This window comes from Salmo salar, chromosome ssa17 (assembly GCF_905237065.1).
Source record: "Salmo salar chromosome ssa17, Ssal_v3.1, whole genome shotgun sequence".
NCBI classification, from domain to species: domain Eukaryota; kingdom Metazoa; phylum Chordata; class Actinopteri; order Salmoniformes; family Salmonidae; genus Salmo; species Salmo salar.
Window position 1 is genome coordinate 763,193 of NC_059458.1, and position 27,606 is coordinate 790,798.

The 27,606-nt window shown below is 43.2% G+C and overlaps 1 protein-coding gene across 2 annotated transcripts in view; it reads left to right on the plus strand.

Moving 5' to 3' along the window:
* LOC106561313 (uncharacterized) overlaps nucleotides 1–18,856 on the plus strand; it is a 44,438-nt gene extending 25,582 nt beyond the window's left edge. Inside the window, exon 4 of one of the 2 annotated variants that reach the window (XM_045698699.1) lies at nucleotides 18,814–18,856. In XM_045698699.1, coding sequence (XP_045554655.1) covers nucleotides 18,814–18,820 — 7 coding nt within the window. In that variant the 3' untranslated portion in view covers nucleotides 18,821–18,856. The remainder of the gene's footprint in view (nucleotides 1–18,813) is intronic. The other variant, XM_045698700.1, reaches the window with a different exon arrangement.
* The last annotated feature ends 8,750 nt before the right edge of the window (nucleotides 18,857–27,606 follow it).

Sequence of the window (27,606 nt, forward strand, 5' to 3'; positions counted from 1 at the left end):
TTTCAAAAAGGCTTTACAGCGAAAGCAAAACATTAGATTATGTCAGGAGAGTACCCTGCCAAAAATAATCACACAGCCATTTTCAAAGCAAGCATATATGTCACAAAACCAAAACCACAGCTAAATGCAGCACTAACCTTTGATGATCTTCATCAGATGACACTCCTAGGACATTATGTTATACAATACATGCATGTTTTGTTCAATCAACTTCATATTTATATCAAAAACCTGCTTTTTACATTAGCATGTGATGTTCAGAACTAGCATACTCACCCAAAACCTCCGGTGAATTTACTAAATTACTCATGATAAACGTTCACAAAAAAACATAATTATTTTAAGAATTGTAGATACAGAACTCCTTTATGCAATCGCGATGTCAGATTTTAAAATAGCTTTTCGGCGAAAGCACATTTTGCAATATTCTGAGTACATAGCTCGGCCATCACGGCTAGCTATTTTGACACCCACCAAGTTTGGCGCTCACTAAACTCAGAATTACTATTAGAAAAATTTGATTACCTTTGCTGTTCTTCGTCAGAATGCACTCCCAGGACTTCTACTTCAACAAATGTTGTTTTGGTTCCAAATAATCCATAGTTATATTCAAATAGCTCCATTTTGTTTGTGCATTCAGGTCACTATCCGAAGGGTGAAGCATGTCACACGCTGTTTAAAATCAATTTTTATGCTATTTTTCTCGTAAAATAGCGATAATATTCCAACCGGGCGACGTTGTATTCATTCAAAGGCTGAAAGAAAAAAATTGAGAATTCTGACCAGACTGACCACTCACAAATTCTCCTGCTGTTCTTCGGCCAGAGACAGCAGACACCCCATTCCACTTTCTGGCGCCTTCTGAGAGCCAATGGAAGCCTTAGAAAATGTTACGTTACAGCACAGATGCTGTATTTTCGATAGAGATGCAACAGAAGGACAACAAATTGTCAGACAGGGCCTTCCTGTATGGAATCTTCTCAGGTTTTGGCCTGCCATATGAGTTCTGTTATACTCACAGACACCATTCAAACAGTTTTAGAAACTTTCGAGTGTTTTCTATCCAAATCTACTAATTATATGCATATTCTCGTTTCTGGGCAAGAGTAGTAACCAGTTTAAATCGGGGACGTTTTTTATCCGGCCGTGCAAATACTGCCCCCTAGCCCCCTAAGTGACAATGCAGCTTTTGTGATTGGACGGTGAGCATTCTAGGTATTGTTCTAGACCCCGTTTTACACTGGCTATTTTGGCACCATGTTTCTTGGGCTAACCCCGAAAATTCTGTGCTAACCCTGCTCCAGGGCAGGGTCAGCCAGCCCTGGGCTAAGGTTGGGGCTAGCCCACTTTAGAATGTGCAAAATATAAACTTTTGGAACCTAGAATGTTGGCTGTCAGTATGTTTACATTGTAATACTTCTGTCTGCATATTTCAACACATGGCATATGGGGGAGTAGTGAGATATCCAATGGGATGGACTATTCTTTTCTCATCACTCATCTTGATAAAACGTATAATAAAAATGTGGAAATCAATCAATCCGACCATTAATTAACACAATGAAAAATCTGTGGCAAACAATAACACAGGCACTAAGGATGGGGGTGTGAGCATGCGGGTCTGGGCAGATGAGATGTAGTCATGCTTTGTGTGCGTCTGTAAGTTGTTGTTTGTATGTATACGTTTGTATATGGAGTAAAAATAAAAAAATGTAGCCCGGGAACACTTGCTTAGGCCCTGGCTAAAATCTTCCTTATCCCAGGGCTAAGGTGCATTATGAATGTGCCTTATGTGTGGCACATCCATGGCCCAGCCAGCATTTAGCTGCTCTAATCTCTATGGCCGCTGGAATTTAACGCTCAGAGAGGTGACGATCTCCCTACTCCAATCACACGGCCACACAGTGACCTGCCCCATCCCGCTCCACTGGTCACTGGGCCAAGCCAGGCCAGGCTGGGCAAATGGAGAGACATACTGTCCACTAGCATGTGGTCTAGCTGTAGTTTCATTATTGGGGTCAACCCAAGCCCTCTGGTGGAACAACCGTGCTTAGGCGGCATGGTCTGTGTTGTACTAAGCTTGTCTAGAAGGTAGTCGTGTGAAAGGTCTGTGTCTTGTCTGCTTGTCTGCCTGAATGCCTGTCTACTTGTCTCTATCTCTGTCCATCTGTTCATCCTCTTGTTCATTTGTCTGACTGTCATTTTCTCTGTCTCACTTGTAGAGGTGTGTAGGTTAGTGTGTGAGACGGTGTGTGTGTAGGTTAGTGTGTGAGACGGTGTGTGTAGATTTGTTTGTGAGACAGTGTGTAAAACAGTAGGTGTAACAGATAGCCTTTACCCAGTCACACACATATTGATCCCCTGACACTGACATGGCTTTCAGGAGTCGCTCGCCTGGAGAAACTGCCTTCCCATCACCCCCTGCTATGGCCTGTCCCTCTGGTGTGTGTCTCTCCAGGCCTGGATGTCAGGCTTCCCACCTCACCACATCTCTCACACACACACATACACACACTCAGTAATGGTCTGAGACACAGGCAGAGCCTGCCTGTCTGCCTGTCTGAGCTGTGCAAATGTCAGCCTCAGCATCTCGGGTGGGAAAGAAATGCTTTATCTGAAAGGTACTATCTGGGTGAATAATGGTTAAAGAAGAAAATGTCTGATAAGACAGACACCTACAAGCTTTAATCTAAAAGTTTTGAAAAATAACAGAGTGCTCAGTGTTTTATCTTTGGAATGTTGTTGGATTTTCAGAACATATGTATAAGTGATAACCAAATAACAGCTATGACGGGGAAACTGAATACACACTAACATCAGCCTGCATTGCCTTTGCCTGCTACACTCCTTATGACTGAAAAAGCCAGTGTAACAAATAAATATAGGAGTTGAGGATTTATTTTGGAGGAATATACAGTATTTGTAGATATTTGCCGATTCTAGTGTTTTGTTTTTAACGGCCCTGACCCAGTCATGGAGAAGCCCAGTATAACTGCCATCTCAGGGGCTGTAGGAGCTTTAACCTGCCAATGGTAATGCTTAGACCCAAGCACAATCCACTGCTCTCTACTCCAGACCAGATGGCTGCAATTTGGGACCCCAGGGTGGCATAACGCTTCTGCAATGCCCTTGGTCAAGGTTAACACACACAGACATACACACATACACATAAAAGTATGCGCAGACACACATGAACGCACACACACACACACACACCACCTTTCTCCATCTTCATAAAACGCCTAGGTTGCAGAATCCAGCCCAGCTCCCTGCCTGAATAAAGACATCAGATAATGACTGGTATAAAACATAATGAACTCATCATACAAGAAGGATGAGAGAGGGAGAAAGGGAGGAATGTGACTGGGGGAGAGGAGGGAATGCAAGTATTTTTATTGTCTGAAGGGTTAGTTTACAAGCTCGGGAAGATGGGGATTGAGGCAGTGGAGAGGAGAAAATTAATTGGAGGAAGAATGGGAGAGAAAGATTTGTATTTATGTATTAACTTTTATTTATTCAGGGGAATCCAATTAAGACCAGGGTCTCATTCTCAATGGTGCCCTGAGAAGAAACAATTCACAAATCAACATAATTCAATAAAACAGCAAAAAAGAAACTACAGATACAGCAGTTACAGATGCATTACAATTCAACAACACAAATAAATTCTTACAATCAACAGAAACACTCGCAAACCTCAGTGGATTCCTTCCTCATCAGCGTTCTAAACTGCCCTATTGGCACCAGGGATTTGTATATTATGGGGGGGCATTAAAACTAAAGGCTGATTTACCTAGGTTGGTAGAGGCATGAGGGACCTCAAGAGTTAATCAACCCTGTGAGCGGGTTTGGTGCTAGATTGGTGCACATGAAGAATATAATTTGAAATTAACAAAGTTACTAGCTGACTGTTTGTGATTCCAATATTTGAGCAAAGCAAGATAGTTTAGAAATTGGGCAGTAATTACAGTATATAGGTCAGAAGGATCCCCGCCTTTGTGAAGGGGGAGGGCCTTCATTGCCTTCTAGATCTTAGGGATAGCACCAGAAGCAATCGTTAAACAAACAAAAAAATGTGGGTCAAAGGTTTGACATTGAGGGGGCAGAAAGCTGCAGTAAAAAGGGATTAAGCGAATCAGCTCCTATGATTTTTTTACATATATTTTTTGCAAGGCACTTCATTGACATCAAATGGTTCAAATGAAGAAAAACAAAGTCCGTGCCTGGAAGTGCATCATTCTCTGCTATCTGTTTAGAGGTGAATAACTTGAGGTGTTTTCAGAAACTATTCTTTCAAATAGTTGACCAGCTGAGGCAAAATGGTCATTAAAAGCACCATACATTTCATTTTTAACTGTTATGGGACCAAAGGCTGTCACAACCTGCTGGGGCAATTTGTGGGTGAGTTTTGTTTAAAAGATTTTACCACTTTCCAGAATTTAGCTGAATTTCCACCACTCTCAGATATACAATTCAAGAAGTATGTTGGCTTTTTAAAATGTATATATTTAAACTCAGGACCCTGTCTTTCAAGGATAGTTCCTAAAAATTCGAATAACTTCAGTTTCCCATGCTTGTTCAATGAACCATAAACAATTAATGAACATGCACCTGTGGAACGGTCGTTAAGACCCTAACAGCTTACAGACGGTAGGCAATTAAGGTCACAGTTATTAAAACATAGGACACTAAAGAGGCCTTTCTACTGACTCTGAAAAACACCAAAAGAAAGATGCCCAGGGTCCTTGCTCATCTGCGTGAACGTGCCTTAGGCATGCTGCAAGGAGGCATGAGGACTGCAGATGTGGCCAGGGCAATAAATTGCAATGTCCGTGCTGTGAGACACCTAAGACAGCGCTACAGGGAGACAGGACAGACAGCTGATCATCCTCGCAGTGACAGACCACGTGGAACAACACCTGCACAGGATCGGTACATCCGAACATCACACCTGCGGGACAAGTACAGGATGGCAACAACAACTGCCCAAGTTAAACCAGGAACGCACAATCCCTCCATCAGTGCTCAGACTGTCCGCAATAGGCTGAGAGAGGCTGGACTGAGGGCTTGTAGGTCTGTTGCAAGGCAGGTCCTTACCAGACATCACTGGCAACAACGTCGCCTATGGGCGCAAACCCACCGTCGCTGGACCAGACAGGACTGGCAAAAAGTGCTCTTCACTGATGAGTCACGTTTTTTCTCACCAGGGGTGATGGTTGGATTCGCGTTTATCGTTGAAGGAATGAGCGTTACACCGAGGCCTGTACTCTGAAGCGGGATCGAGGAGGAGGGTCTGTCATGGTCTGGGGCGGTGTTTCACAGCATCATCGGACTGAGCTTGTTGTCATTGCAGGCAATCTCAATGCTGTGTGTTACAGGGATGACATCCTCCTCCCTCATGTGGTACCCTTCCTGTAGGCTCATCCTGACATGACCCTCCAGCATGACAATGCCACCAGCCATACTGCTCATTCTGTGCATGATTTCCTGCAAGACAGGCATGTCGGTGTTCAGCCATGGCCAGCAAAGAGCCCAGATCTCAATCCCATTGAGCACGTCTGGGACCTGTTGGATCGGAGGGTGAGGGCTGGGGCCATTCCCCCAGAAATGTCCGGGAACTAAAACATATTCAAAGATGACAAAAATGTAATGTGACACAATTTTGGTGGAAGAGTGGGGTAACAGCTCACAGCAAGAACTGGTAAATCTGGTGCAGTCCATGAGGAGGAGATGCACTGCAGTACTTAATGCAGCTGGTGGCCACACTAGATACTGACTGTTACTTTTGATTTTGAGTTTATATATTTTAGTTGTATTTTACCCCCTTTTCTCCCCAATTTCGGTCTCATCGCTGCAACTCCCTAATGGGCTCAAATCAAATGAAATCAAATTGTATTAGTCACATGCGCCGAATACAACAGGTGTAGAGTGAAATGCTTACTTACTAGCCCCCTAACCAACAATGCAGTTTGAAAATATACGGATAAGAATAAGAAATAAAAGTAACAAGTAATTGAAGAGCGGCAGAAAAATAACAATAGCGTGACTATTTACAGAGGGTACTGTTGCAGAGTTAGTGTGCGGGGGCACCGGTTAGTTGAGGCCCATTTCCTGGGGAGGCGGGAGGCGAAGGTCGAGTCATGCGTCCTCCGAAACATGAGCTTCAAACTGCGCTTCTTAACACCCGCCCACTTAACCCGGAAGCGAGCCGCACCAATGTGTCGAAGGAAATACTGTTCACCTGACGATCAAGGTCAGCCTGCAGGTCCCCAGCACGTCACAAGGAGTCGCTAGAGCGCAATGAGCCAAGTAAATCCCCCCGGCCAAACCCTCCCAGGACGACCTTGGGCCAATTGTGCGCTGCCCTATGGGACTCCCAATCACGGCCGGTTGTTATACAGCCCGGGATCGAACCAGGTTCTGTAATGACGCCTCTAGCACTGCGATGCTTTTCTAACCCGAGTAAGACATCTATTTCTCAAATGTCTGAAGGACTGCCAGTCAGTGGTAGAATCAGTCAATCTAGCCTTGGCCCAAGCTAAGTTTCTTTCATGAAATCTCTCAGACAATTAATGCGTGAAGCATGATTTAGATCGGTCCTTTAACCTTAATATTTTCTATGGGGCATGCTAATCTACAACAGAGTTAAACAGAGAGTTAAGGGCCTAATCCAAATCAGAGATTGAGGACATACCCTCCCAATCATACAACCACAGGTCATACAGCGATGGTTGCTCATTGAACCCCCCCCCCCAAAATGCGCTGACATGATTTAGGATTTCTTACAGGCAATGGTCACTGGTCACTGTGCTTGTTAGCAAACAGGGGCGTTTGTTTGAATGATTTCCAAAATAGTATATTTTTCAGGCTGGTTTAGTTGGGACAGGTTGGTTTAGTTATCAGATGAGGTAAATTTAGCTCAGTACAAATATCTTTCAGTCCATCTGAACCAATCCAGGTAAAGATCATCGAATATTAATCATTCAGATTTAGCATAGTTAAACAGCAAGTCAGGCTATTTGCTAAGAGCAATCGGGAGGGCTGAGGGAGGATGATAAACTCCCACTAACGTTAGTTGGGCATTATTACCAAGGCACATATTTAGGACAAGACATTCAAATTGCTTGGGGACAGAGGTGGTAATACACACAGCAACATTCAAGTTGTTCTTTATGAAATGACAACACCCCCACCTCTGCCAGCTCTGTCAGATAAATAAACATTATATCCATTCAGAGACACATCAGTCTGGCACAGACTTTTTAACCAAGTCTCAGTAATTATCAAAATATCTGCTTTGGTCTGAGAAGCTAGAATTACAATAAGATCAATTTTCTACATTTACATTTACATTTAAGTCATTTAGCAGACGCTGTTATCCAGAGCGACTTACAAATTTTCACCCAGTTGTCTCCCCTCACACACATACACGTACATAGGGTCACGTGTTTTGCAGATGCTTGTATGGGGTAACTTGACTATATAAATGCTCCTGTACTCTTTGTACAGGGAGGCTCACTCCATTTCACCTGCGTGGGTGGTGCGACCAGCCACCTTATTATAATATGTTTTTAATAAAAGTAATACCTTGATTGATTATTGATTTCGCCTCTCCTCATTATTAGTTAAAAGGTAGAATTGACATCACACTGTTCAGCTGTCTGATCCATTGGGTAAATAAACTTGGTTTGAGCTTTTCCTAGTTGTCCGTTAGGTTCTAAATAAACAGAGTAAAAACTAACAGTTGTCATCAACATTGTTGCATGTGCTGCATTCACCATTCAAATACCGTTATAGAAGATAAGGTAAAAAACTAGAGGTCGACCGATTATGATTTTTCAACGCCCGATACCGATTATTGGAGGACCCAAAAAGCCGATACCGATTAATCAGACGATTTTTAGGTATATATTTGTAATAATGACAATTACAACAATAAAGAATGAACAATGAACACTTTTATTTTAACTTAATATAATACATCAATAAAATCTATTTAGTATCAAATAAATAATGAAACATTTAATTTGGTTTAATAATGCAAAAACAAAGTGTTGGAGAAGTAAAAGTGCAATATGTGCCATGTAAAAAAGCTAACTTTTAAGTTCCTTGTCAGAACATATGAAAGCTGGTGGTTCCTTTTACACGAGTCTTCAATATTCCCAGGTAAGAAGTTTTAGGTTGTAGTTATTATAGGAATATTTCTCTCTATACCATTTGTATTTCATATACCTTTGACTATTGGATGTTCTAATAGGTACTTTAGTATTGCCAGCGTAATCTCGGGAGTTGATAGGCTTGAAGTCATATACAGCGCAACGCATTGCGAAAAGCTGCTGGCAAATGCAGGAAAGTGCTGTTTGAATGAAAGCTTACGAGCCTGCTGCTGCCTACCACCGCTCAGTCAGACTGCGCTATCAAACCATAGGCTTAATTATAATAACACACAGAAATACGAGCCTTAGGTCATTAATATGGTCAAATCCGGAAACTATCATTTCGAAAACAAAACGTTTATTCTTTCAGTGAAATACGGAACCATTCTGTATTTTATCTAACGGGTGGCATCCATAAGTGTAATTATTGCTGTTACATTGCACAACCTTCAATGTTATGTCATAATTATGTAAAATTCTGGCAAATTAGTTTGCAATGAGCCAGGCGGCCCAAACATTTGCATATACCCTGACTCTCGTGCAATGAACGCAAGAGAAGTGGCACAATTTGCCTAGTTAATATTGCCTGCTAACATTAATTTCTTTTAACTAAATATGCAGTTTTAAAAATATATACTTCTGTGTATTGATTTTAAGAAAGGCATTGACATTTATGGTTAGGTACATTCGTGCAACAATTGTGCTTTATTCGCAAATGAGCTTTTGTTAAATCATCCCCGTTTGGCGAAGTTGGCTGTCTTTGTTAGGAAGAAATGGTCTTCACACAGTTCGCAACAAGCCAGGCGGCCCAAACTGCTGCATATACCCTGACTCTGTTGCACAGAACGCAAGAGAAGTGACACAATTTCCCTAGTTAAAAGAAATTCATGTTAGCAGGAAATATTTACTAAATATGCAGGTTTAAAAATATATACTTGTGTAATGATTTTAAGAAAGGGGTTGATGTTTATAGTTAGGTACATATTGGTGCAACGACAGTGCTTTTTTTCGCGAATGCGCTTGTTAAATCACCCGTTTGGCGAAGTAGGCTGTGATTCAATGATAAATTAACAGGCACTGCATCGATTATATGCAACGCAGGATACGCTAGATAAACTAGTAATATCATCAACCATGTGTAGTTAACAAGCGATTATGTTAAGATTGATTGTTTTTTATAAGTTTAATGCTAGCTAGCACCTTACCTTGGCTCCTTGCTGCACTCGCATAACAGGTAGTCAGCCTGCCACGCAGTCTCCTCGTGGAGTGCAATGTAATCGGCCATAATCGGTGTCCAAAAACGCTGATTACCGATTGTAATGAAAACTTGAAATCGGACCTAATTAATCTGCCATTCCGATTAATCGGTCGACCTCTAGTAAAAACCCAAACTGGTGTGAGAGAAAAATGACAAGATAATGTTATAATACTGTTTACGCAACGAATTGTTGTTTTATGCAATATTTTAGGGTTTTTTGAACTTTCTCATCCGTGTGGTTTGACTGAGCCTGGGGGAGTAGAACATAATCCTTCATTGTCTCAAAATCATCCTGGCATCTGGAAAACTAAGCCAAGGTGGGGTTAAGACAATAGGCCCCAGTGCAGATAATGATAGGATGAACCCCGAGTGGCTTATGATCCCCCTTAATCGATTTTTAACAAAGATGATTGTTTGAAGAAATGACAAAGTCTCTCTCACTTGATTAGAATATTCCACCACACCGGGCCGTGCATCAATACCGTTATATCGCAAAATACGGTATACCGCCCAACCCCAAGACAACACAAACACGCACACTTTTACACTTTTTTTCTAAATCAAACTTCTAACATGTACATGAATCAGTCCAAGGCCACTGTTGTGGTATTTCAGATCAGACTGAGTCTCTAATACAAACATGCTATGATCAGTAGATAACCCTCTATATCAAATTGCCATGGGGTTGTCTTGAAATGGTATACAGTATCGTAGATACAAGATTGCTTAGAACTGTGCCATTTCGTCTATGCCTCAAACTAGGACGTGGATTAAAACAAGAATCAATGAGTGTTACCTGTTGCGGACAAGGACTGATATCCCATCGCTTTTTTAGTTCCCTTTCGATGTTAGCGCTCAGCATCCAAGCTCCTCTCCTGTTCAGGTGCAGGCCATCCCTTTTTAGGAACTGTGGTTGCTCCCGAAACAAATCCAATGCTTTTTCTGAGTCCTGATTTCATCCAAGAGTCCAGTGCAAATAGTCGGGAGAAGTGATCAATTCCACGACCTAGGGAGAGGGAGAGGGAGAAAGAAAGAAAGAAAGAAAGAAAGAAAGAAAGAAAGAAAGAAAGAAAGAAAGAAAGAAAGAAAGAAAGAAAGAAAGAAAGAAAGAAAGAAAGAAAGAAAGAAAGAAAGAAAGAAAGAAAGAAAGAAAGAAAGAAAGGGGGATTTTTTAAAAGAAAACAAATTAAAAATCCTAATCAATCGAGTCTCTCTGTCTTTAAAAGTTGATAATTGCTTGTCTCTGTAGGATGTTTTTCAGCCTGTGTGAGTTGCAAATGATCATAGACAGGCGTTTAGGGAGTCTGTCCTTGGGGATAAGGTTTCTGTTAGTTTTCTGATAAAGACAGAGGCAGGACATTCACTGAGGCCTATGGCACTTGGAATGCTTTCTGCTTTCTTTCTTCGGCTCACTCTATTCAGTAGTTGAGATGTCCCCATTCAGAGTTTTGGAATAAGAATGCCCTAATAGAATATTCTGGGATTGTTCAAAAATCTTGAGCTTTTCCTCGATCAAGGCTGCAGAGGATCAGGAACACTTGCGTCACAAGCTGTCCCCGTTTCACGTTATAATCGTTCTCTCTTTCTGTCTCTTTCTGTCCGTTCATCTTTCTCCACCCCTTGTTCTGTGTGGTGTCTTTCCATATCAAAGGTTCAATCAGATACAGTCTATAAATAAAGAGAAGAGAAAACAATGAGATCCGGTCAAAGAATATACCAGCTTTATCCAATATAAGATTTGGGAAACTTTTCTCATTTTAATAAGATAATACGTTTTATTGTCACATACACCGCATAGGTTTAGGGAAATGTGTTGTTTTACAGGGTTGGGTTGGCAGTTGCGTCTTCCATTGCAGTTGTGCTATTTACAGCATCTCTTTTTCTTTTTTTCTGGGTTATATATCACTGTATCCCTTTTTAGCTGTCAATGACATCACTGAGCGATGGCCCCGAGGGATGAAATGTACTTCTACAAACAGTGCCTTCAGAAAGTATTCACACCCCATTGACTTTTTCCACATTTTGTTGTTACATTTACATTTAAAATTGATTAAATTGCGATTTTTGTATCACTGGCCTAAACACAATAACCCATAATTATTCAAGCCCTTAATTATGGCAAGCCTAAATAAGTTCAGGAGTAAACATTTGCTCAACATGTCACATAATAAGTTGCATGGGATCACTCTGTGTGCATTAATAGTGTTTAACATGATTTTTGAATGACTACCTCATCTCTGTAGCCAACACATACAATTATCTTTAAGGTCCCTCAGTCGAGCAGTGAATTTCAAACGCATATTCAACCACAAACACCAGGGAGGTTTTCCAATGCTTCGTAAAGAAGAGCACCTATTGGTAGATAAAATAAATTTAAAAAAAGAAGCAGACATTGAATATCCCTTTGAGAAACGTGAAGTAATTAATTACACTTTGGATGGTGTATCAATACACTCAGACACAACAAAGATACAGGCGTCCTTCCTAACTCAGTTGCCGGAGAGGTAGGAAACCCGCTCAGGGATTTCACCATGAGGCCAATGGTGACTTTAAAACAGAGTTCCATCGCTGTGATAGGAGACAACTAAGGATGGATCAACAACATTGTAGTTACTCCACAATACTAATCTAGATGACAGAGTGAAGGATGCATGTACAGAATAAAAATATTCCAAAATGTGCCTCCTGTTTGCAATAAGGCACTAAAATAAAACTGCAAAGAAATTACCTTTATGTCCTGAGTACAAAGCATTATGTTTGGGGCAAATCCAACACAACACATCACTGAGTACAACTCTTCATATTTTCAAGCATGGTGGTGGCTACATGTTATGTGTATGCTTGTCATCGGCAAGGTCTACTGAGTTTTTTTAGGAATACAGCTAAGTATAGGCAAAATCCTAGAGGAAAACCTGGTTCAGTCTGCTTTCCAACAGACATTGGGTGACAACTTCACCTTTCAGCAGGACAATAACCTAAAACACAAGGCCAAATATACACTGGAATTGCTTACCAAGACGACATTGAATGTTCCTGATCGGCCTAGTTACAGTTTTGACGTAAATAGACTTGAAAATGGGTGTCTAGCAATGATCAACAACCAACTTGACAGAGCTTGAAGAATTTTTTTAAGAATAATGTGCAAATATTGTACAATCCAAGTGTACAAAGCTCTTAGAGAATTACCCAGAAAGACTCACAGCTGTAATCGCTACCAAAAGTGATTCTAACATGTATTGACTCAAGGGTGTGAATACTTATATAAATGAGATATTTCTGTATTTCATTTTCAAAAAAAAAGGTTTTCACTATGGCATTATGGGTTATTGTGTGTAAATGGGTGAGAAACAAAATACATTTAATCCATTTTGAATTCAGGCTGCAACACAATAAAATGTGGAATAAGTCAAGGGGTATGAATACTTTCAGAAGTCACTGTACACTGTATATATATGGCAGGTAGCCTAGTGGTTAGAGCGTTGGGCCAGTAACTGAAAGGTTGGTAGATCGAATCCCTGAGCTGACAATGTGGAAATCTGTCTTTCTGCCCCTGAAAAAGGCAGTTAACCCAAATTGTTCCTTGGCTTTCATTGTAAATAAGAATTTGTTTTTAATTGACTTGCCTAGTTAAATAAAACAAATATATATATTTACCAGTAGGCATTGCTGTGGTGGAGCTTTTAAAGTGCGTTGGCTCACACCCTGTTTAGCCAACACTGCTCCATTTAAGCAACCACTCCAGGAACAAAGGACATACAATATGTGTGTCAAAGAGCTACGGGACTGTGATGTGCATAAAGTCTGCTTAGCAGGGGAGGCTTGGCAAGCATATAAATCATGCAATGTAATCACACTAATATGATAGGCACTCTGGGGTGTCTGGCACTTCTAATGATGATAGCAGGTCCCTCCACTTATTCCTCCACTCTGTCACGTTTCTCTGCTCTGTCCCTGTCTCTGGAGCCATGAAACATCCCCTGACTTCCTCTCCTGCTTTATCATGCATGGGACCTACACACACACACAACCTCTGTTTTATCATGCATAGGACCTGAGGAGAAGTAGCGTTACCTCAGAGAATAGCGATAAGAGGGCTAAGGGCTATCGCTCTCACCAGAGCCTTTAAACACGAACACTATCTCTCTCTCCTACTCTCTTTCTCTCTTTCTTTCTTACCCCCTCTCTCTCTCACTCTCACTCTCGCTCTCTCAAACACACACACACTAACAGCAGGACATTAATTTAAACACACAGTCTGAGCTGTAGTGGCTCACGTCCAACTACCTATTTTGTTGTTGTTTTGATCATCTCCATGAATCGGTGGTTAGTTAGTAGTGTTCTGGTTGAATGGATGGTTAGTTAGTAGTGTTCTGGTTGAATGGATGGTTAGTTAGTAGTGATCTGGTTGAATGGATGGTTAGTTAGTAGTGTTCTGATTGAATGGATGGGTAGTTAGTAGTATTCTGTTTGAATGGATGGTTAGTTAGTAGTGTTCTGGTTGAATGGATAGTAAGTTAGTAGTGTTCTGGTTGAATGGATGCTTAGTTAGTAGAGTTCTGATTGAATGGATGGGTAGTTAGTAGTATTCTGGTTGAATGGATGGTTAGTTAGTAATGTTCTGGTTGAATGGATAGTTAGTTAGTAGTGTTCTGGTTGAATGGATGGTTAGTTAGTAGTGTTCTGATTGAAATGATGGGTAGTTAGTAGTATTCTGGTTGAATGGATGGTTGGTTAGTTAGTAGTGTTCTGGTTGAATGGATAGTTAGTTAGTAGTGTTCTGGTTGAATGGATGGTTAGTTAGTAGTGTTCTGATTGAATGGATGGGTAGTTAGTAGTATTCTGGTTGAATGGATGGTTAGTTGGTAATGTTGTGGTTGAATGGATGGTTAGTTAGTGGTGTTCTGGTTGAATGGATGGTTACTAGTGTTCTGGTTGAATGGATGGTTAGTTAGTGGTGTTCTGGTTGTGTTCTTGTTGAATGGATGGTTAGTTAGTAGTGTTCTGGTTGAATGGATGGTTACTAGTGTTCTGGTTGAATGGATAGTTAGTTAGTGGAGTTCTGGTTGAATTGATGGTTAGTTAGTGGTGTTCTGGTTGTCTTCTGGTTGAATGGATGGTTAGTTAGTGGAGTTCTGGTTGAATTGATGGTTAGTTAGTGGTGTTCTGGTTGTGTTCTGGTTGATTGGATGGTTAGTTAGTGGTGTTCTGGTTGAATGGATGGTTAGTTAGTGGTGCTCTGGTTGAATGGATGGTTAGTTATTGGTGTTTTGGATGATTAGTTAGTGGTGTTCTGGTTGAATGGATGGTTAGTTAGTGGTGTTTTGGATGATTAGTTAGTGGTGTTCTGGTTGAATGGATGGTTAGTTAGTGGTGTTTTGGATGATTAGTTAGTGGTGTTCTGATTAAATGGATGGTTAGGTAGTGGTGTTCTGATTTAATGGATGGTTTGTTGGTAGTGCTCTGGTTGAGGTCTGGTTCTGTGGATGGAGGGTGTACACGGAGAAGAAGTTGGAGCTCTCTGGCGTTACCTTCCTGTGTTCAGTTCAGTCAACACATCCAGGGTCAGGTGAAGGAAGGGTGTGGTGTTGAGATGAGTTGCCCTTCAGATGGTCAAACAGACCAGTGGAGGATGGGAAGAAAGAGAGAAGTGAGAGAGGAGTGAAATGGTAGAGGACAGTGGATGGACCCCTGAGATGGAAACACAGTGAAATATTTACATTACCCAGAGAGAAGAAAAGGCACTGCGGCCTCCCACTCTCTCTCCCCCTCCCCTCCTTCATCCCTCCATTCTCCCCACCTCATCACATGTGTGCTGTATGCCGCGGTATAATCAACATGCACTCACTTAAGTGGCTATAGGCTATGTAACATCAGCCAACAGGGTTTTAGTAAGTGCTGCTGGTGTGTGTGTGTGTGTGTGTGTGTGTGTGTGTGTGTGTGTGTGTGTGTGTGTGTGTGTGTGTGTGTGTGTGTGTGTGTGTGTGTGTGTGTGTGTGTGTGTGTGTGTGTGTAGATGGGCCCAGCTCGCTGCTGTGGTTGGTGATGGAAGATCATGTTTCTCTCCTCCACCTCACACTCCTCTCCTCTCTTATTCACACTCCAGTGGGACTGTGGATGTCACATTCTACTTCACACTCTGCACTATCCTGCTTACACCATACACACACACACTGGCATGTGCACACTAACATGCACACTGGCATAACACCTTTCATTTCATTCTCTGTGCATGCACAAATACACACACACACACACACACAAACACCAGTCATTGAATGTCACGCCACAAATAAACATGCATTATTCATTGAAAAACTCACATGTACTAGACACAGCGCACACACACTTCTTAAGGCTCATGTCACTGGTACTCACTCTGAGGGCCACTATCAAAAAAACATCAACAAGGCAGCCTAAGCAGCACATATCTTATGCATGTGTGTGTGATCTTTCATGTGTTCCTTTAGAAGATGACTAATGGTCAGGTTTTCTTTATCTCTCAGGGATTCACTGGAATACATAAAAGGTCATTTTACAACAAAGAAAGCTTCTGATAACCATCGCAATTTAATGTTGGGAGTTGCCATAGCAACCTGTACATTATGGTTTTGTATTTTGTTCTCTTCTACAGACGTGGGCCTTTAATGGAAAGGGTAGTGCTGCAAAATTACAGCTTTTCAGATGAACAGAGTTTCTGAAATGGCACAATCTGAATCATAAAAATGTGTTCTCCCACGTCAAAAAAATGATCCACGATAATGTTTTTTCATAAAAGATGTAACAGACAGTGTCTGGTTCTATAATGAATGTTGCTGTGGACGAGCTGCCTGATAACTCTGGTTGAGTTCAGTTGTAGATAGGAAGACTTGCAACAACACACAGCCTAGCAGTAGCCTGTGTATGGAGCAACGTTTTGAATCCTAATATTTGAAGTCAATACTGGACAATATTGGTGTTGTTTTCTGCATTGACCATCACCCCCAGCACAGATGTAGGATCTTAATTTGATCACCCTGTTGTAGGATAACTTTCTTACAATGCAGGACATTTAATAGTGTATTTGAGGTTTTAAAAGGTTTCGCAAGTTTGTAATTTCCCTTACGAAAAATGTATTAACCCTGACAAAAAAGTCCATTAATTATAATTCACATAATAATTCACATTTTCTGTTGCTGCATGATTATTTTCCTGCTGTAGCAAACTGGCTCAAATTAAGATCATACATCTGTACCAATCACAGACTAGTATACTGTAGTACCAGGACTGTGATCTTAGGAAGTGTACTGAGTGAACTTTCCTGGTTAAATAAAATGAAATAAGCATATAGTGTCTGTAAATAATGGATTGTCTTTTTCTGAGTGTGTTTGTCGGTGTGTGTCGGTTTGTCAGTGAAGTATATGTACACGCTGTGTTTGCCTACTCATTCATTTGAAAGCAGTTATCCTCAACATTTTCTGGTGATATTGAAAAGGAGCCAGGAGAGGATGTACTTCAACTATCTAACAAGGGAATCAAGAGGGTACCGCTTTAAGTATTCAAGAAGATGAAATCCTGTTTAACTCAGAACAGAGAAGGGAAAGAGGGGAGATTGTAGCTTTCTGGGCATGCAGTAATATAGAGGAATAGGGGATGAAAAATGGGAGCAAGCCTAGTGAATCATACAGTATCGCATAGGGCTCCAGTGCACAAAACAACAACAATAGGTTAGTCTGACAGCAAACTTCAGTGTGTACGGTGGTATAAACAGTTTGCTATCTTCTCCTGTGTTGCACATTGCGTTGTATCTGCCTCCAGGGATGCTCTTGCTGATAAGCTTGTGTTATCCAATATATTACCAAGTATTACACTTCCTACCAAGTCCATGTACTGTACTGTGGCCTCGTGAGCTCAGTACAACTGTTTGACTCCAATCAAATCAAATTGTATTGGTCACATGCGCCGAATACAACAGGTGTAGACCTGACAGTGAAATGCTTAGTTACGAGCCCCTAACCAACAATGCAGTTTTAAAAAATACGGATGAGAATAAGAAATAAAAGTAACAAGTAATTAAAGAGCAGCAGTAAAATAACAATAGCGAGACTATATACAAGGGGGAACCGGTACAGAGTCAATGTGCGGGGGCACCGGTTAGTTGAAGTAATATGTACATGTAGGTAAAGTTATTAAAGTGACTATGCATAAAAGTTAACAGAGAGTAGCAGCGGTGTAAAAGAGGGGGAGAGGGGGCAATAGTTTGGGTAGCCTTTTGATTAAGTGTTCAGGAGTCTTATGGCTTGGGGGTAGAAGCTGTTTAGAAGCCTCTTGGAACTAGACTTGGCGCACCGGTACCGCTTGCCATGCGGTAGCAGAGAGAGCAGTCTATGACTAGGGTGGCAGGAGTCATTGACAATTTTTAGGGCCTTCCTCTGACACTGCCTGGTATAGAGGTCCTGGATGGCAGGAAGCTTGGCCCCAGTGATGTACTGGGCCGTTCGCACTACCCTCTGTAGTGCCTTGCGGTCAGAGGCCGAGCAGTTGCCATACCAGGCAGTGATGCAACCAGTCAGGATGCTCTCAATGGTGCAGCTGTAGAACCTTTTGAGGATCTGAGGACCCATGCCAAATCTTTTCAGTCTCCTGAGGGGGAATAGTTTTCGTTGTGCCCTCTTCACGACTGTCTTGGTGTGCTTGGACCATGTTAGTTTGTTGGTGATGTGGACGCCAAGGAACTTGAAGCTCTCAACAGGCTCCACTGCAGCCCTGTCGATGAGAATGGGGGAGTGTTCGGTCCTCTTTTTCCTGTAGTCCACAATCATCTCCTTTGTCTTGATCACGTTGAGGGAAATGTTCTTGTCCTGGCACCACACGGCCAGGTCTCTGACCTCCTCCCTATAGGCTGTCTCGTCGTTGTCGGTGGTCAGACATACCACTGTTGTGTTATCGGCAAACTTAATGATGGTATTGCCTGGCCGTGCAGTCATGAGTGAACAGGGAGTACAGGAGGGGACTGAGCACGCACCACTGAGGGGCCCCTGTGTTAAGGTTCAGCGTGGCGGATGTGTTGATGCCTAACCTTACCACCTGGGGGCTGCCCGTCAGGAAGTTCAGGATACAGCTGCAGAGGGAGGTGTTTAGTCCCAGGGTCCTTAGCTTATTGATGAGCTTTGAGGACACTATGGTATTGAACACTGAGCTGTAATCAATGAATAGCATTCTCACATAGGACGGGGCCACAGTGTCTCCTGACCCCTCCTGTCTCAGCCTCCAGTATTTATGCTGCAGTAGTTTATGTGTCGGGGGCTAGGGTCAGTCGGTCACATCTGGAGTATTTCACTTGTCTTTTCCGGTGTCCTGAGTGAATTTAAATATGCTCTCTCTAATTCTCTCTTTCTCTTTCTTTCTTTCTCTCTCTCGGAGGACCTGAGCCCTAGGACCATGCCTCATGACTACCCGGCTTGATGACTCCTTGCTGTCCCCAGTTCACCTGGCCGTGTTGCTGCTCCAGTTCCAACTGTTCTGCCTGCAGCTATGGAACCCTGACCTGTTCACCGGACGTGCTACCTGTCCCAGACCTGCTGTCCCAGACCTGCTGGAACCCTGACCTATTCACCGGACGTGCTACATGTCCCAGACCTGCTGTTTTCAACTCTCTAGAGACAGCAGGAGCGGTAGAGATACTCTGAATGATCGGCTATGAAAAAGCCAACTGACACTAACTCTTGTGTTACTGACTTGTTGCACCCTCGACAACTACTGTGATTATTATTATTTGACCATGCTGGTCATTTATGAACATTTGAACATCTAGGCCATGTGCTGTTATAATCTTCACCCGGCACAGCCAGAAGAGGACTGGCCACCCCTCATAGCCTGGTTCCTCTCTAGGTTTCTTCCTAGGTTTTGGCCTTTCAAGGGAGTTTTTCCTAGTCACCGTGCTTCTACACCTGCATTGCTTGCTGTTTGGGGTTTTAGGCTGGGTTTCTGTACAGCACTTTGAGATATCAGCTGATGTAAGAAGGGCTATATAAATAAATTCAATTTGATTTGATTTGATTTGACATAGGTGCTCCTTTTGTCCAGGTGGGAAAGGGCAGTGTGGATTGCAATGGAGATTTCATCATCTGTGGATCTGTTGGGGTGGTATGCAAATTGGAGTGGGTCTAGGATTTCTGGGATAATGATGTTGATGTGAGCCATGACCAGCCTTTCAAAACACTTAATGGCTACAGATGTGAGTGCTACGGGTCTGTAGTCATTTAGGCAGGTTACCTTAGTGTTCTTGGGCACAGGCATGATGGTGGTCTGCTTTAAACATGTTGGTATTACAGACTAGGACAGGGAGGGGTTGAAAATATCAGTGAAGACACTTGCCAGTTGGTCAGCACATGCTCGCAGTACACATCTTGGTAATCCATCTGGCCCTGCGGCCTTGTGAATGTTGACCTGTTTAAAGGTCTTACATGATCACACAGTCTTCTGGAACAGCTGGTGCTCCCATGCATGTTTCAGTGTTATTTGCCTCGAAGTGAGCATAGAAGTAGTTTAGCTCGTCTGGTAGGCTCGTGTCACTGGGCAGCTCTTGGCTGTGCTTCCCTTTGTAGTCTGTAAGGGTTTGCAAGCCGTGCCACAGCCGACGAGCGTCAGAGCTGGTGTAGTATGATTCAATCTTAGTCCTGTATTGACGCTTGCCTGTTTGATGGTTCATCGTAGGGCATAGCGGGATTTCTTATAAGCTTCCGGGTTAAAGTCCCGCTCCTTGAAAGCGGCAGCTCTAGCCTTTGGCTCAGCGGATGTTGCCTGTAATCCATGGCTGCTGGTTGGGGTATGTACGTACGGTCACTGTGGAGACGACGTCATCGATGCACTTATTGATGAAGCCAATGACTGATGTGGTGTAGTCCTCATTGCTGTCGGAGCAACCCCAGAAAATATCAAATCAAATCAAAGTTTATTTGTCACGTGCACGGAATACAACAGGTGTAGACCTTACATTTAAATGCTTACTTACAGGCTCTAACCAATAGTGCGAAAAAAAAGGTGTGTGTGTGTGTGTGTGTGTGTGTGTGTGTGTGTGTGTGTGTGTGTAGGTAAGTAAAGAAATAATAAAATAAGAGTAGCAAGGCTATATACAGACACCGGTTAGTCAGGCTTATTGAGGTAGTATGTACATGTAGGTATGGTTAAAGTGACTATGCATATATGATGAACAGAGAGTAGCAGTAGCGTAAAAAGAGGAGTTGGCAGGTGGAGGGACACAATGCAGATAGCCCGGTTAGCCAATGTGCAGGAGCACTGGTTGGTCGGGCCAGTTGAGGTAGTATGTACATGAATGTATAGTTAAAGTGACTATGCATATAAGATAAACAGAGAGTAGCAGCAGCAGTGTAAAAGAGGGGTTGGGGGGGCACACAATGCAAATAGTCCAGGTAACCATTTGGTTACCTGTTCAGGAGTCTTATGGCTTGAGGGTAAAAACTGTTGAGAAGCCTTTTTGTCCTAGACTTGGCGCTCCGGTACCGCTTGCCATGCGGTAGTAGAGAGAACAGTCTATGACTGGGGTGGCTGGGGTCATTGACAATTTTTAGGGCCTTCCTCTGACACCGCCTGGTGTAGAGGTCCTCGATGGCAGGGAGCTTTGCCCCAGTGATGTACTGGGCCGTACGCACTACCCTCTCAAGTGCCTTGCTGTCGGAGGCCGAGCAATTGCTGTACCAGGCAGTGATGCAACCAGTCAGGATGCTCTCGATGTTGCAGCTGTAGAACCTTTTGAGGATCTGAGGACCCATGCCAAATCTTTTAGTTTCCTGAGGGGGAATAGGCTTTGTCGTTCCCTCTTCACGACTGTCTTGGTGTGTTTGGACCATTCTAGTTTGTTGTTGATGTCCTCAATGCACTTATTGATAAAGCCAGTGACTGATGTGGTGTATTCCTCAATGTCATCGGAAGAATCCCGGAACATGTTCCAGTCTGTGATAGCAAAACAGTCCTGTAGTTTAGCATCTGCTTCATCTGACCACTTTTTTATAGACCGAGTCACTGGTGCTTCCTGCTTTAATTTTTGCTTGTAAGCAGGAATCAGGAGGATAGAGTGTGGTCAGATTTACCAAATGGAGGGCGAGGGAGAGATTTGTATGCCTCTCTGTGTGTGGAGTAAAGGTGATCTAGAATTATTTTTCTCCTCTGGTTGCACTTTTAACATGCTGATAGAAATTTGGTAAAACGGATTTAAGTTTCCCTGCATTAATGTCCCCGGCTACTAGGGAGCGCCGCTTCTGGATGAGCTTTTTCTTGTTTGCTTATGGCAGGCCATGAAACCAAATTAAACAATTGTTAATGTGTTTTGTCATTTGCGTGTGTAGACTATTTAAAATATGTTTAAACCATTAATTTGGTTTCATGGTCTATCATGCCCCCAGGAGAGAGAGAGAGAAAGGTGTTAGATGAAAAGATAAGTAGGTATATAACGCAGTAAACGTGCTAATTAAAACAATTGTCCTGAAGGAAACATATACCTGATATTGTTGAGTAGGGAGAGAAAGAGAAAGTGTGAGAAAGAAAGAGCAAGCTTGAGACAGAAAAAGGATGTGCATGTCAGAGAGAGAGCCCATATGAGAGGTAGACAGCAGGAGAAGGTGGGAGCAGTGTATCGTAGAACACAGATGTGTTGTGATTCTCTGTGTAGTTTGACTAGTCAACATCTGGAGGGAAGCATTCTGTTACAGCGTGACGAGACCAGGCAGGGTCATCATCGTCACGGAGCGGACACAGTAGCAATGGAGAATATGTAATGGTCTCTAATGGACTACGATGGTTATCAGAGCACTGGCGACGTACGGCATCCATTTCAACTAGCAGCTAAAGGTCAGTGTAGCAGTCTAAGTCTCCAGGCTGATAGAATTGTGGGTCTTACACAAGGCGGGCCTATTGGTTTTGAAAAGACAGTCAATGTCTGCTTAAGTGTTTTCTGGGACAGAGTTTTTTAAAGTTGGAATAACTGGGCACTGGGACTCAGTAACTGGGGATAACTCTCCCTCCTCCTTTGTCTGTGAAAACACACGTACAGAAACAGATACAGAAAAGAGCAAGTGCACAATCTCTCCTTTCTTTCTTTGAGTGCCGGTGTGCTTCCCAAAGCAGATTGCCACCCTGTATCTCTGTAGAGAGTACTCCCACACATACACACTCTAGAAGTTACAGCACATAGAAGCATTATTCATGCAAACAGTCACAAGACTGAACACAACACACACACTACTGGAGTGTTCATGCTCATTTTTTGTCTTTCTGTCTCGCTCGCTCTCGATTCTCTCTCTCTCGATTTCTCTCTCTCTCGATTTCTCTCTCTCTCTCTCTCTCGATTTCTCTCTCTCTCACACACACACATTCACTCACACATACACACACTGCGACCGATCGAAACACACAGTGCAACAAACCCTGACACCCGGGGTAATGTTCTAGGTTTGGTGTCAGCTCAGTGGAGATGCTGGAGGATGATAGCAGTGAGCTGAACAAAGGCTGATGAATCAGCTGCTTATCAAACTCCAGCCCCTCGTACGAACTGTCAACGCGGCAGCAGCAGAGCCACATTATCACCCAGCACCACCGCAGTGCCACATCACAACCCCTCATCCCCCAGCCGCAGCCCCACTCCCGTCCCACTGCAGGCAGGGGCCCGCTTCGAATCGCGTGACATCACAACACACAGTTCAGCAGGGTAGAAAAGCCGAAGATGTCTGTTCCTCCTCTCCTTTCCTCCCTCCCTCCCTCCATCCAGAGAGAGAGAGGGACAGCGTGAAGATTGTCATGGCATGTTTAATTCAGCAGCCTCCCGACAGTCGCTGTCACAGTGGCGATTTATGTGTTGCCGTGGCGTTGTGTTGCCTCCCACCTCAGCATCAGTATTCGGCGGCGGAGGGAGAAGGCAACCTTGAGTGGAATGTAGGGGCAGGGAGGAGTAGAGCGAGTGGAGGGAGCCAGTTTTTAATTACCCTGCTATAGGGGGTGTGTTAGTATGCACACCACATAACACACATCCTCTCACTAGTCAAACATCCAGACAGCTTTTTTCTTTTTTACTATTTTCACTTTTTTATTTTTTACTATTTTCACTGTTGTTTTTTCCCCGCTTTGGATTGACCGGGGCTGTTGAGGCAGACTGCTGATTCGTTTTTCTTTGTTTGAATTACATGTTTGAGGTGAGGTGAGAAGGAGGTTGTTATCGTGGTAGTTTTTATACTGTAGATGTGAATGTTTGCTGGTTGCTGTGAACTTGCACTGATTTAAATGACAGCGTCGTTGTTTCCCCCCTAGCCTCCATTGAAGGTATTTCTGTGGTTGTGTCCTGGTAGTAGGGGTGTGTTTTTACTAACAGGCATGGATGGACAGGCCGCTGGCTTTTCCAAAACACTTAAATTGCCTTCTGTCTAGTGCTATCCTGAAATATCATCGGGGGGGTTTAACTCCAGGAGTTGGCATGCTTTTATGACAGACGCTTTACAAGATGCATTAGCACACATAAAAGTTTATTAGTCATCCAGCTAGCAGCTAACACTGTGGAGCTGTCAGGCCCCAGTGGCAGTGTCTCTGCTTGTTTCTCTTTCTGTTCCTGTCTCAGCTTCTACTACAGGAACCACAGACACTGGGACCAGGCATACACACATACTCACAGCTCTATTCTGTTCTGTCTGGTTCATTATGAGGGCACGGATTGTATGCTCAAACATGAAAAGTTATGTAATCAATGATATCCCCAGTGGTTAGTATTCAGGGCAAATTCTGTCAGTCGATTAAAAAAATATATTTATGAGAGGACATGTGGAACTGAGGGACGGGGGACATTTATCAGGAGAAGAACGTTTTGACAGCAGCACACAGGCAGGCAGAGAAGATGGTATAGGCTTCCTGTGTGTCCTTCAGACTAGGGCTATGTACGTGTGGATGACAGGACTTGTATGGGGGGAGTGTTCACATGACAGAAGGCTTTGCCTAATAGCCAGGCTGTCACTTCTCCGCCACACTCTCTCTCTATCCTCCTTTTCTGCTACCATATGTGCCTCTGCCATCTCTCCATCTCTGACGAAGGGAGAGAAGGCGAGAAAGTGATTTCCATAACATCGCGCCAAGAGAGCACACTCAGACAGCATTCGAAGCATTCCCGGACAGCTTGCCTCGGCACCTGGGTGATTCTCCAATGGTGGTGGCGCCAGTAATCTGCCGTTAGGGGAAGGATGGAGGGAGGGAGGCAGATGTGCCAGTCTGCGTGAGTGAGTGCGTGAGTGAGTGAGTGAGTACGTGCAATGTTTGTGGGCGGGAGGACGCTGTGACCAGTCACTCTTCATAATGGCCTGGCGCCTATACATCTCATAACATACATCACATGGGCCTGATATTCATATCACACCAGGGGAGTTCCCCTCTAGTAGAGCAAGATTGATGGCTCTTAGAGGCACAGAGAAGAGGAGAGGAGGGAGGGAGTGTGGGGATGGGGGATGGTTTTACTGTTATTTATCCCCTGTTAGCTATTGATTTCTCAGCACAGCAGAGGTGTGGTTTAATAGAGGGATAGATACAAGTTTATCTCCATGCTGTTTTTCTCTCTGCTGTCCTTGAATCTCCAACTTTCCGGAGAGAAGTTTAAGACATATTTAGAGTAGTGGTGAAGAAAGAGGCTTTTTCAACTGAGATGAGGAAAATAAACCTGGTTTAAAGTTTGGATCATTGGCAAGAAGCTGGAGAGAAAAGACAAAGGTTCCTCCAAACTCTGCTCTCCTCGGTAGAAATGTCAAAGTTAGCCGCAGAAAGATCCAAATACTTTATTTTACTTTCTTGCCACCCATTTCAGGTGTGCAGCCCACACAAACACTCACATTCGTGGAGCGCTAACTGAGTGTGAAGGATTTTGTTTCAGTGCTTCTCCGAAACACCTGATTCAGCTAATCAAGGTCCATCTCTGCTATAATTAAATGGTTAATGTTGTGATCAAATGCTATGGTTACACTACAACACAGTTGGCAGCATTGGGCTGCAACACCGGCACTTGGTCACATTGGAATTCCCATGACCCCCTCGTCACTCCAAATAGCCTTTTCTCCATTCAACCACGTGCTACAGCTTATCATTTCCACAATGTTCCAGAACCCAGTGTGACCGTTCTGTGACCTCCCAGCAGTTCCATAAGAGTGGCTTGTCCAAGCTGGTTATAGCCTCTGCTCTATTACCCTCTGACACAGGGTGGGACTCTACACTCTACAGTCATCATGTGCGTCCCAAATGGTACCCTATTCCCTTTATAGTACAGTACTCTTGACCAGGGTCCAGTCATCGTCTGGGAGGTGGTGAGTGGTACAATACCATACTGCTCCAGGACTTGTTCCCATATGCAGTCCCAATGAAACCCAGGACCAAATGGCATTGCACACTCTGGGGACAAGTCTTTATAGTGCATCGTGAACACAGAGGGCTCCAGTACTATGCAAGGCCTTGGTTGTTATGGGTCCTTCACTTCCCTATTTCCTGCCTGCCTGCCTGCCTGTCTGCCTGGTGTGTTCTGCAGGCTGCTTGCTTGGGGGATCCCGGCACATTGGCCTACATTAAACTACAGCATTACTGTAGGCACTGATATGCTCCATTTCTCCATCTGGCCCCAGACAGAATGAAATGAATCTCATCTTCTTTTCAGGCCTGCTCCATAGCTTCCACTAGAGACTTCGCTCTCCTCTCTCTCTCTCTCTTTCTCTCTCTCTCCTGTTTCTCCTCCTTCTCCTCCTCTTTCTATACCTAGGCCTCCACTTTTATGTTTGTTTTTCTCTCTCCCCTCTCCACTCTTCTATAGGAAGCTCTTTAGAAACTAATGACAGCTAATAGGACTTTAACGACTCTGGAGGTGGTATAGGAGGCAGGCACAGGCTCAGCCCAGGATGTACTCTAATTGTTTATCGTCTATTTACATCTCTGTGAAGAATTGCTTTATGGGGGAATTATCAGCCACGTGACATGTGCTACACAAACATCCCTCCCTGCCGAGCCGCTAGGCCGCTTTGTGTCATTCTGTTTAGCCCCAATTTTTATTTCACATTACTTATTAATGAGCGATTTTATTTATTCGCCCTATGCAGGCGGCAGCATTTCTCGATGCAACTCTCCTCAATTAATTCCTCAATTGCCCCTGTGGCAACAGTGATTGATAAAGCACTAAATTAACCTATGTCAGATTGACTCTTTACCATGATTAATGCTCTTATCAGAATGTCTCTTTGTTCATTCCTGTAAACGATTAAGGCAGGTGCATACATTGTTGACGCGCACAGGAAATTGGCTCTTGGTGGATAACAGCTGTAACACTGCTACTAACACACACAATCTATCTCCTCAATGATTATTCAGATTGGATGAACATCAACTACGCTTGATTTAATTCCACATCACTGACCTTATGTGTTCCAGCGTTGTGGTTTAGAGCCGGTAGCACACAGAGGCATATTCAGGCTATTGTATGCTACACGTAGTGGGTAGATTGCATGGATATCTTCTTGGGCAAGTGATTGGTAGCATCCAGTGAATTTTATAATGTACATTTTTACGTAATGGCATGCATGAACATGAGCTGGAATCAGGGCAGCTGGAGGCTGTGGGACAGTAAGCTAATGATATGGATTCTTTCCCTACTGTACTGAGCAGCGTTTTGCTCACATCAATCACTTGCAATGTAAACTACAGGTTATAAGAAGCGGCAGCTCCCTCCGCTTTTCTGCCTGTAGCGAACAGATTATATCTTACTACGTGTAAGTGTAATCATAGTTACATTATTTACCTATGAGATGTTCTCCTGGCCCTGTGAGTGAATAGACTTCAGTCACCATTAACAGTACAGTACTCTATACATGTATGTATGAGGGAATGCAGTATCAATATTGCTGTGATGACATGGCTAGTAAAATAGATTGGTATAGTGATGGATAGTGATGGAGTGCTGCATCAGTGCTGCATCAGATGACACTCCATCACAATCACCCAACGTCAACACAATTGAGATGGTTTTGGATGAGTTGGACCGCAGAGTGAAGGAAAAGCAGCCAACAAGTGCTCAGCATATGTGGGAACTCCTTCAAGACTGTTGGAAAAGCATTCCAGGTGAAGCTGGTTGAGAGAATGCCAAGCGTGTCCAAAGCTGACATCGAGGCAAAGGGTGGCTACTTCGAAAAATCTAAA